The following is a 12398-nucleotide window of genomic DNA, read 5'->3' on the forward strand; positions in this document are numbered from 1 at the left end:
CACATAGAAACACTTCCATCCACAGCAGTCCAAGAGGATGAAAATTAAGTATTTGTCCTGCACTCAAGAGCTTGTGACTGTAATTTTCAATTATGTTCATAAACGTTTCATCTGCAAAAGAGGAGATAGTCTCATTTTCTTTTAGCTAGCTATATAAGAACACTTGTTCCAGGGAAGTTGAGTCCCTTCTTTACCTCAGGAGACTAAAACTCAGTTCTCTGTTTGAAGAAAGTACCTTAGGTTCCAGATACATCACAAGCACACTGCTGCACTGTAATGGGACAAGGTTTCTGGGGGCAATTTTACTTCCTAAGAAAGAGATAGCGAGGATGTTTTTCTGAACCCCTCTTCAAAATGCTGCTTGTCATTCACAGTGGTGTGGCAAAGCTGCAGCTCAGCCTTCTATATTATTAAGTAAATTCTGAAATAATCTTGAAGGGTAACTCAAACTGAGTGGCATACTGGGAAGCTACTTACTAAAGGAAGTAGTCTAATTTCTTTCACTAACACCTAGAACAGCTGTACTCAGTGTACCCTTGACATGGAAAATTATTAAGCACATATAAAGGCAAAACTGAAATTACTACAAATCATAACGGACATCATACGGATGGTGGTATCCTCCCAAACCATCCAACCAACTACAGTATACCTACTTTAGTAGGTATATTTACAACCCATAAGCTAGAAGTTGTTTCTGATCTGATGTTATCTCAAACTGCAGCTAGTCAAACAAAAAAGTCCCTACATACTCCTCTTGACTGGAGAGGAACAAATCTGACAGATTTTCCCCCGCACAACTTTACTGATTTGCAAAGAAAAGATGCACAGCAAAGTCTAAATGTATCCTTTAAGACAACGAAGATCACTCTGACCCCTTTTTCTGATGAGCACATGGCTAACACCATGCAGGGCAATACCTTTTACAGGTAAGCAAGTCACAGTAGCAGAGGAAAATATTGCTAATAAGGGAACCTACCAAGTATAAACATTCATTTTCACAGAAGGAATAAAGTGCATATTCACAGTTCCTTGCTTTTAGCTGTAAAAGAAAAAAGTTGACCTTTTTGGTTAAAATCTGATGCAAATTTTCCCCTTAAAATAGAAGTTCAGAGTTGACACTGTCACACAAAAATTGACACTTCAAGGTTATGAACAAACTAAGTTTAATCTAAACCTAGTTTACAATTGCATCAGATGAAGAACAGTTTCAGTCTTTCCAGTCAACAAATGCAGCAGAAGCTATGTCTTTATCAGCAAGTAACTCAATATTATAGGAGTGAATCCACAGAATTGAACAGTTTATGAAACTTCTATACCTACGGTATTTACAGTCTGGAAATGTGAGACCCACTTTTGTTTGAAGCTCCAGACATCCTCAACACAGGTAGGTGTGGGTAGGTAGGTGGTGGTTTCAACTGCTATGGACTCAGGTCACCATTTAGAGCTGGAAGGCACCCGGTGCACACCCAGAGCCCAGGTCCCAGTTCTGAGTTCTCCACAAGGAAGTGAACTCAAGAGCACCAAATCAGCTTTGACAGCCAAACCAGTCTGTGAGATGAGGGGACGAGAGAGGGATTTCCAAACTGCACAAACTACATTGCTGCCACAGAAATGGCTGGAGATGTCCCCTAAAGAGAACATATCTCTCAGGATGTTCAGTCTCACACAATGCTTTTAGCCCTGGCTGAATCACCATTTCCTAATGAACTGTGTTGCAATGTTCCCAGTGGAACCAGATGGCAGAATTGTTATCAGCATGTACAGTGCTAAGCAGCAGTAGTAATGTAATCAAAATTACAATGATATTTAAGTTTCATTCTACCCACAGTGTGAATTTTAAGACAGACATACAAAAACAGGCTGCTCAGGAGAACCTGAAAGCAGAACTGCCAATCCTGTTGCAGATGTTTGCAAAAAACAGCTGCTTACTTGCAGAAGTTAAAAAGTCCTTAATATAAAGGGGCACTAAGATACAGAAGATGTAATACACTTCAAAAACACAAGCATTTTACAAGTCCATTTTACAAGCCAAAATGTCTATTACATCAAGATTCAACAATACAAAGCTTGTCTTTATATTTAAAAATAGAATATAAACAAATAGTAGTTCACATTAAGACAATTGCCACAGCAAAAATTCTCAGAGAAAGTGCTTTACCTACAGAAAATACCCTAAAGCCTACCAAGCAAGCTCTAAAATTCTCCAATTTAGAAGTGGTAGGGATAGAAACATAAAAAAAAAAAAAAAAGCGCAAGTGACATCCAAGAAGTGACATCCTTTGCAAGAAATCAAGAATTCTAATTGTACCATGTGCTTCAGCTGATAGGTCAGCTTCATCTGAGGAGCACACCATTTTGAAAACGTAACAGAATAGTTGATTTACTTACAAATGGCTTTATTGAAGCTATAACTTAATAAATTTTATATTCAAGGTGTAAAGTTGTCTCACAGACTAAAAATTAACACAACAAGAAAAACCATAAGTAACACAGATTTACTTATGCTATCCAACTGGTAGAATTGAACCTGAAGGAAGCAATTCTTTCAAGATAAAGAATTAAGACTATCACAGGACTGAACAAACAGAGAGGGAAATACAGTAATAGAGTACTTCACAGTAAAATACCTCTTTATTTGGAATATATTTAAAACTAGCTCTTTATTTCAGGTAAGAAAAATAGCATTCTGACTTTTAGTCAGTGCTGATTCTGGTAATTTGCAACATTCTAAACAGATAGAAAAGTTATTTGCACATTGTTGCCCGTTAACAATTCCCCTAACTGTCCATTCACTGCCTTTTTTTACCTTGTTCTTAGATATGAAATATGAAGAAATTTCTTAAATATGAATATTGAAGAAATTCTTCAATAGTGTTTGTATTTAGATCTTGATTAAGATTGACTTGACAGTGACTCAGCATTTATTATTATCTCACATGCAGGTTTTATGAGCTAATTTGAAAAGAACAACATGGTTCAGAAGCTGAACTACAAAGACAATTGGGAGGGCAACTATCCAGGAAGACTGTGGTAGAACAAATTCCACTCTTCTACTATACAGTTTAGTACTGTAAAGTAGCAGCAGTTTTAAGAACTTCTATACCTCTGTGTAAGAGAGCACTGAAGAACAGAATACTGGGATATTGCTATTAAAATTCAAACAACAAACTACTTCATATGTACATTTTTATACTCAGTACAAGTCTAGACTCTCTTGCTATGCTGTAACTTGAAAGTTTTAGGTAATTAGATCATGCTGTAAACAAAGACATAAAATATTTGTGTAAGCTCTACTGGTTTAGGAGTGTGTATAAACACCTGCCTTCTAAAAATAAAAAAGCTGTTTAATTTTAATTTATGAGCATTTAAGTAGGTAGCATAATGTAAAACAAGTTTTTATCCAATTAAAAATGAAATCTATGCATTTCATGGAAGTGTTATACAGCATTTGTAACAAAGTCTGTGTTTTTAGATACCTGACATCCATTTTCAAAATGAGATAGACAGAGAAAGAATTCTCCAAACAAATGTATTAATTTTTGGTCTTGGAATTTCTTCTATCCTCTGTAGCGAATACAAAGCTAGAATAACCGGTGTAAAGCAGACTTCCATATGCAGAAGTTTTTTCAATGCAGATGAAAACGATAATGATATTACAATGCTTAAAGATACAAGTTTGTGGCTGTTTCAAGCAGAATTTTAAAAACATTTAGAAACACTGAAAATGGGCTATATCAGGAAGCAATCTGATACTCAAATAAATAGAAAATTTGCGTTTTAATGTCACATTGAATTTTAGTACATTTCAATCCAAGAAAAAAATAAACAGACATAGTAATGAGTACAGGATTATATATATTACAATATGCCTTGTTATAATACATTTGTAGCTTTACGATGAAAAAAACCTGGAGGGCAGATGGAGTTCAAGCTCATAATTGTCAGAACAAAGCATTAAATGCATTTCTGGAGTAAGTACTTTTATTTAATTTCAAAACCTTTAAACAGCTTTAGACCTTGGCGTTTAAAAAAAAATTAATTAGCTACCATGGGGCTAGCAAGTATGTCTTCTAGGTTTAAATGACACAGAAAATGCTTTTCCCAATTTTACATACAATGAAAGGACAGATGATTTCAAAAACAGCACCTATGGCAAACTCCACTTTGACTTTGACCTAGAAATGCATGTTACTGATCTCCATAAGGAATCCAGCAAATTTTGCAAGTTGTCCATTTCACATGAAAGCAAGAGGAAGGGTTATCATATGTAAAAATATTTTTTCCAACTGTTCTTAATGTGTAATTGAAAACTAAAGGCATGGTCTCTTCATTATAAAAAAATAAAGGTACAACGGAAACTCTAAAGGAAGATATTCAGCTATAGTGAAGTCGCAACCCTCTGAAAGGAAGGAAAAAGAAAAAAAGTCAATTAGCTAAGCTTTGTGCTCTAACCAAACTACTTACAGTGATTTTCAATGGCAAAAGCCCATGCTGACTGGGTGATTTGACAGTTCCAAATATTTTTTTGTAATAATTTTTATTTGTATACAAGGACACTAAAATTATCCAGTCATGCAATGTTCACTTTAAGCATTCTGCATCTCTTTTCCAATTTTATAGCTAAGGATCTTGTTCCAGTCAATCTTGGTGCGGGTAACTGGCAACTGTCGACGTAAGGCCTTGAAAGTAGTGTCCGACATAGTCTGATAGTTCTCACTGATAGCAGTCTGTCAAACACAAAGTCATACAAAACAGAGACGTGAAAAACACAACTAGGATGCCACATAAACATTCTGTGACTCAGTGGCCTGCTACTTCCTAAACAGGCCTAATAAAAACATACTGAATTGAAATAATATTTAATGAAGAAAAGCTGCTAGATATAGATTGTGAGTATGTAAAGAGAATTAGTGAGACATATAATAAACCTGGCTATAGCCAAGGTGTTTCAGCAAACCACAGTGTGGTTAATCAGCAACATGAATAACATGCTGATCAGAGCTAGCTCATACATCATTAATTCCAGACAGAGAAGTCTTCCACTGTTTTTCCTGTGGGGATGCTGAAGTCAGTCCACAACATTATTTGAACTTGAATATAATGCACATTATAGATACTTCAAAACTTTTTAATTTAAAGAGTATTTCTTTCAAACTGACAACACAGTGTTTGAAATTTACCTTATGTTCAAGGCCTGATGAACATGTATCCACTTCTGCAGAGGGTATCTACAACAGTTACACTTTTCTAACTTTGAAATTACTAATTGAAATATTTTTTTTAATTTTTTTTTTTAGCAAAGCTGTCTAACAGAGTAGCCTCTGGACAGACTCTGTACAAAAATTCCACTTGGGGAATGTACTAATGCTTTATGACATCAGAATTGCTGATACTTAATCATGCAAGAACTTTTCTGCTCTCAAAAGATTTATTCTGTTGTAATGTTAGACAGGTGAGCACAATCACCAGAAGGTGTGAAAATGCAAGACAGAATTAGCAGCATGGAATCTATTTATATGGAACTGCATTACCTTGCTGGTTATAGAATACTAGCTTTGGTTAAGTATATGGTAATGCTATAAATACAAGTAAGAATACAGTATTTGTTTCACTATACCTGATATTCATTTTCTGCAGCCTCCACAATTTTTATAAATTCCTTTGCTGTCTGGGCTTCATTCTAGGAAAAAAACATTTGAATTAGGTCTGATGTAGGACCAGTTGGATTATGCTTTTCCTATAGTTACAAGTGATGTCAGGTAGACTCAATGAGAACATTTGACCATTCAGTGGCTAAACCAAAACTGAGCATTCATCCAAAAGGCGTATCCCATATGATGATGATGACGATGACAATGACGATGTTAGAAGAATAAAACCAAAGTGCAACAAGTGTAAAGAATGTCATGAAGGTCATTAACGTATTTTGATTAAGAATTCTATGGTATGATAAAAGGACATATAGAACAGCATTTGGAAAAATTACAATGCCCACCCAAGTCTCTAAAAACATGTGAAGTACAAATAACAACATTATCAATGCTACATTTCCAGTACAAAGTCAAGAAAACTTCAAGAACATCTAACCCAGAAGTTATAGTAGAATATAACCAAGAAACCAAAACAGATTTGTTTACCACTAAACATTATGAATCTGGAGACTAAGCTGAAGAAAACACTAGACTTTATGTATCTGGTATTCCAAAATCATCCCCAAATACATCTTGCAAAAATGAGGGTGCAAATTTCATCAAGACTGATAAGGATGAGGCCAGAAAAAAAACTGCTTAAGGATGCAAGTGCGTGGTTTGTTTTTTTTTTTTAATAAAATACGCCCCATCAGTCAATCTGGAGGTGTATTTGCTGAAGTGATGAAGTCTCCAGCAGGAAGTGAGGGTTCATGAATTTCCAAACTTCCAATTAGCACTGGAGACATTCCTAAGAGTGCTTTTGCAGAAGCTGTTGAAAGTTAGGAGTGTTGTCCCATGTAATCCCTAATTCCGGCAAAAGCAAAGACTTGGAGAAAACTCTGACAACTTCAACCATAACTGGCTCAAAGTTTCAGTGAAACTGCACCTAAGAGCTGTGAAAGTGCTCTTGGACACTGCAGGAGACAAGGAGGAGGCAGAGAGCAAGCAGATGAACAAATGAAAAGGTTTTGACTTTTCAGTGAACTGAGGAAATGCTCTCAAAGGCTCTGCTAATGAAAGGAAAAATTCAGAGGTATGGGGTCTTATTTGTCTCAGAGGAAAACAAGGGATAAGAAAATAACCTTCAGCAAAATTATTCACAGCTCTAGCAACAACAGAACTCTTCAGTCATTTATTTCTGTTGTTGTTGTTTTTAAACGGGTTCTCTGACAAGCAACAAAAAAGTCATTGAGAATCCTTTTAATCTACCTACCATTTCTTCTGTATGAAATAATATCTTGTACAGCCTCTGCCCTCTATGAAGTTCACAGCCAAGGTTAAAAATTGGTAACCAGCAGCATACTTGCTTTTGTTTTAGCTAAGTTATGTAAAAGATGTTTTCCTACTCATCAGTCTGCTGCTGCTTTACTGAATTGCAAAACAGGATTAAGTTTCCTCCCAACAGTAAGTGAAGCAAAACTATTGACAGGAGAACTGCATCCACATAACCTTCCCTGAAGCAACTCTTATTTGAATGAAACACTAAAAAGATCCCTTTGCTCCAGGGAGTCAGAAGTAATTTTATATCTACAGCTCCAGAAGTGCTATCAGTTGGCACGACATTCCTCCATTTTTTCTGGTGCTATTGCAACTAAAAAGCCAACAAGCCTTGCTTTATATTAACAAACAATGTTCTTTATTGATGAATTGAGCTATTGAGCCAAATTGGCCACTGCTAGTCGTTATCATTAAAATACTTCTGCTGTTCACTATTACAATTTCTCTTTGCCAGCTTAACCTCACTGTCTTAAATTTTATTAAAAAACACCCCCCAAAAAAATCTTTCCATTTATAAATGCCATTATAGACATTTCAGAAGTAGTAGCTGTTTATGAACATTATCAATCCTTAGAAGATATATCTGGTACTATTTCCAAACAATTTTTATTTCTATTGTTTGCTCCCCATTACTGTAATAATCCATTTGGCAAGAAGTTGAAAAAAATTATGCTTTAAATAAGAAGTGTATTATGATTCTCAAGTTGAACCATCTCTGAAAGGACTTTTTGTACAGAGCAAGACACCGACAGCACCAGTTACAGACAGAGAAAATGAAGGGAGAATACCCACTACTGCTTCTCAACTGGAACCATGTGTTTACTATTTTAGCATACTGATCTTCCAGTGAGCAAAGGAGGTCATCTCCTAGATTGTACTACTAAAGTCAGTAGGTTTTAACTCAAACCTCCTTCATATTCAAAAATTAATTCTACAGGTATTTAAAAAATTAATTCTATAGATCCTTCTGCAGACCAAAGTTTAAATACAACAGAAGTGCAGGAAGACTGACAACAAGCTAATCAAAGCTTTAAAATCAAAGTTAATGTTGCTTACATAAGCTACATGCAAGAATACATTATTTTTTTCTCAACTTTTTTTTTAAACGCTAGCTACATGTTAGGTAGAAATAGTAAATATTACATATAAAATACCTGTAAATTTGAACATCCATTCCCATACATGTAGAAGAACAAACTTCTCAAAACTTCTGAGCTTTTCTTAAGCTTGCTTTTATTTTATTATTTTATTTTTATTATTAAAAGTCACTTAAATATACCCACTAAAGCCCTTAAAAGTCACTTACGGACACTGTTAGAGAATCTTGTATGTCTTTATGGCTCACCAGCTGAACATTACCATCTTCATAATAGTGAACCTACAGAAAATTAAACAAAGAACCTCATATCAAGTTTTACAAATCAACAACATGCAGGAAAATCAAAGTGTTGTGTTATTTATCATAGTAAGAAACCCACACAAATCAGTCAAAACCACATACAGAATGTTACACAACAAAAGCAAATAGAAAACCAAAACAATGTAGAATTTACTGGTTTTGAGGGGCTGAAGAGGCTAGTCTGGATACACAAAATTTGACTTGATGTGCCTTAAGTAGCATTTAAAGCAAAGAAGTTTAGGTTTTGGTTAACATAATGAAGACAACAACACCTTATTTATGTGACCTTACTAAAAACTCTTGAAATGAACGGACTAGACCATTCTAAATGGTGAAGATATATTTAAAATTATAATAGTTTTGGGAAGGTATCAGGATACCGGGAAGATTTTCTGCTTCCCCAAACTGTCCCTGTTTTCTAGGGACAGTGCAATGTTAAGCTTCCCTTTCTAGCTCTGTCTGGGTTTGAGATTTTCCTCTATTAGATATGTCTCATAAAATGCTAGTATTCATCTAGACAAAGCAGTTCCCAGTGTTAGACAGCAAAGCAGAATGAAATTATTTATGCTTGAAATGCTGTATCTACAGGACAGCTTCCTTGATTATTTTGCAGGAGAGTGCTAAAACTCTACTCAAGCTAACATTAGTACTTTTTAATACAGTTGGGACAGATATGGAAAGATTTAGTTCCTAATAAAACTGTTGGCAAACTTAAAAATCAGGAAGCCTATATAAAACTATATGTGATCATTAGTAATAATTGATATACAAGCTATGCAGGTCATTGACATGTACATAGGCATCTTTGAATATTTTTTACAAGTTTGATAAAGTCAAGATAGTCAACATAGCTGATGTTGTGAGAAAAATGAAACATTTGTGTCTCACCCTGTTAGACAACATAATACAGTTCTGAGATTAATACAAAATAGTATAATTTCCTATGCATTATGATAATATGTGCAAAAGACCCTCAACTTCATAAATAACAAAAAACATGACACACAGTAAGAGACACATAAGGAAAGATTTCCTATACAAATAAAACATTATTTCCTATGATTCATCTTAAATGATTATTTTGCGTATTGTCAAATACTTGTTTTGGAACATAAGATATTAACCTAACCACAAAAGAAGTTTCTTTTCAAATCAAACATTGCTGGATAAAACCTCTGCCAGTCTTTTTCAATTCATTTCCTAAAAGATAAAAAGTGTTTACTCAGTGCACAATTCTAAGAACTCCAATGAAGCAGCAGAACCCAAAGAAATGTGTTCGCCCTTGTCCATCCCAATTCACTGCAGAGAGCCCAAACCTCCCCTGTTCTCTGAGGCAAACACCAGCACAAACACCTTATCTGTGTAGCTGAGTCACATTCTCGGCTAACACTCAGACCAAAAAGCTTAGCAGAGATGGACAGTCAAGTCTAATTGTGGGATCCGTTATATCTTAAACAAAATACAAGAGGTAACTGTTCTGTACTATACCTCACTGCTGACATCCTTCTAGAATGCTAGGTCTGGGTTCAGAAGACTACAAGAAGGAGGATATTTATGAACAGAACCTCTTGAAAAGGTTAACTAAGGAGGGATGAGAATAACAAATTATCTAAGAGATAAATTAGCAACCAGTACACTTATCATCTTATCATTGTTTTCCATGCACAGTTGGAGCATGTTAAATGCCACAGGGACTTAGTTTTAGTAAAAGGCTCTGCTTTTGCTTTTCCCCTTACACATAATTAAAGAAAATTAAACAGAAGAGATTGCGACACTTGAGAATCTCCTACATCAGAATTAACCGAGTTTACAAAAAAAGGAAGAAATTGTGGAAGTGATCTTACAAATACTGAAGACACCTGAAGATAGTGGGTGATGCTGCAATTTCTCCCAACTTGTTAATAAAAGGTCTTATCAGAAACAGTGCAATAGTATTGATGTCAAAGATTTTGCAAACAACAGTGAAATTTCAGTACTCTATACTAATGCTGTAGAGACTTCACTTTCCAGAAAAATATTTTGCTCCTTAAATAGAAATAATTAAAGTGCTTTTTTTGTTTGTTTGTTTTGTGAGGTGAGGTGAAGACAGAGCATTCCCACATACACTGAAGAAATTGTACACTATTTCTAAAAATTTAAAACTGAGTTCAAAATTCCTTGGTGAAACAAGGGAAAAAGTAGAACTTTTCATCACTCTCCAGAACACACGACTTTAATGAATATAAATAATGACTTGATTAATTATGTAAAATAGTACTAAAAGACAAAATCATCTGATGCCCAAATGGAAAAGCTGAACCTGAATGAATTCCTTGTTCAGACTATTCAGACTTGCTCCCCTAACCTTTCCAAGAATTAGGTGGACACCTGCTTCCTTGTTCTGGAAAACCTCTTATGGAGTTAACCAAAGTGCATGCTGTGGAGAAAATGCCTATGCTGCAAGTTGGATTTAAGTGCCAAAGTCTTAAGAAGCCTAGAAGTTACTTAAGTGCTGCTTACCATGACTGTTGTGATCTGACAACATAACAATGGGTGTTCACATTTTGACTATCATTCCAAATGTTGGCACTAGCATGGGAAAGCAGATTCAGGGTCCCCTTGCTTGGGTGAATCTAAACACACCTACCACATCCTAAAATAACATCCTAGCCTCAGGCTAGAAAACCATTGCTTTGCACCTTCCTTCTGCAGCCATCACTGAGCAGTAAGGACAAGCAAAATTCATGGAGGCACAAAAGCAGCAAGAAAAATAAACTTGACTCTGTCGCGTTAAAAAAAAAAACCAAAAACGAACAAGGTACTACACAGAGAGTCAGACTGCACTGGTTCTAGTCCCTCATCCCAGGACTGCTTCAATTAACTGATGCAACGGATGTGTATGCATTCCAGGGAACCAATCCAGGAAGTAGAGTCTCCCTGCCTACCACATGACAACCAGACTTCCTTTGGTCTCAGAACTTCTGCCTGCTTGGAATTCTTCCTTTCTGAATGCCCTAAAGCCAACAGGAAAGCCAAATTCTGAATGAAGAATGCACAGATTCAAAAATTTCTGATAGCGGAATTGGTGAAACCAAAGGTTTCCACCTTTCTGAACAATACTATTAACATTAAAAAACCTCACTATCAGTCAAAATGAAAAAAAAATTCTACTTCAGAACAGGCCTACCCTCAGGAAGAGCTTGTTTCACTGTGAATTCAACAGGAAACCAAAGAGATATATGCCTAGCTGAGGCAAATACACCTCCCTAAGTCCTCTGAATCATTAAACACGTATTTATAAGGATTATGATTTTAAGGATTAGATAAATATGCAAATTAAGTCACTAACACTTAAGTGAATGAGCATTGCTGCCTTGCTTATTGTGTCCCCATTTTCCCTTAACATACTTGATACACTTGCCTGAGTCTCCCTTGATAATGACTGGAGACTTTATGGCTCAGGACACAGTTAGAGATAAGCATACCTGAATTTTCAAGATGCCAGCCACTTGAGTGGTTGAAGGAGTGATTGTAAACTTCCATTCTGACCTCCAACGGCCATTCCTTAAAAAACAGTAAAACAGAAACTGGATGTCACCCCATTGGTTATGAAAAAAAATCCCAACACAGTCAAAGGAAACCGAAGAATTAAATTTGCAGCACAACTACACATGCAGAAAATCTTCCCCTAAAGATTCAGCATCATAATCAATCATGAACAGAACTATTTCCCAAAATATTTAACCTCAGTTTTTCATTGGATCAAGGAGATTTATTATTAAGGACCTTTATAACGGGAGGACTTAACTTGTGAAAATACCTAAGCCTCCAACGTTCTTTCTCTCTTGTAGTATTAGTTAGGCACACACAGTCAGTATTTTGTTTCTAGGAACTGGATGTTTTGCTAGATCAGCTGAAGTCACACTTCACCTAAGGCTATCAAAAACACGACTGGAAGGAACATCAAAGTAACAAGACTTTCTGCTGTGTTTAACTGTAGCTAGGCCTTTCAGCTCTTCTAGCATTTCCCTTCCAGGACAACTATTTCC

General features: G+C 35.7%; 1 protein-coding gene across 1 annotated transcript in view; it reads right to left on the reverse strand.

Annotated features, from left to right (window-relative positions):
• Positions 1–3761: 3761 nt before the first annotated feature.
• Positions 3762–12398, reverse strand: part of CAPZA2 (capping actin protein of muscle Z-line subunit alpha 2) — a 29697-nt gene continuing 21060 nt past the window's right edge. The window contains exons 7-10 of the mRNA XM_002193255.6: positions 11835–11913; positions 8278–8349; positions 5621–5683; positions 3762–4730 (exon numbers count right to left, since the gene is read on the reverse strand). Of these exons, the coding sequence (XP_002193291.2) occupies positions 4590–4730; positions 5621–5683; positions 8278–8349; positions 11835–11913 (355 nt within the window). The 3' untranslated portion in view covers positions 3762–4589. The remainder of the gene's footprint in view (positions 4731–5620; positions 5684–8277; positions 8350–11834; positions 11914–12398) is intronic.

Source organism: Taeniopygia guttata, chromosome 1A (genome assembly GCF_048771995.1).
Source record: "Taeniopygia guttata chromosome 1A, bTaeGut7.mat, whole genome shotgun sequence".
Taxonomy (NCBI): Eukaryota; Metazoa; Chordata; class Aves; order Passeriformes; family Estrildidae; genus Taeniopygia; species Taeniopygia guttata.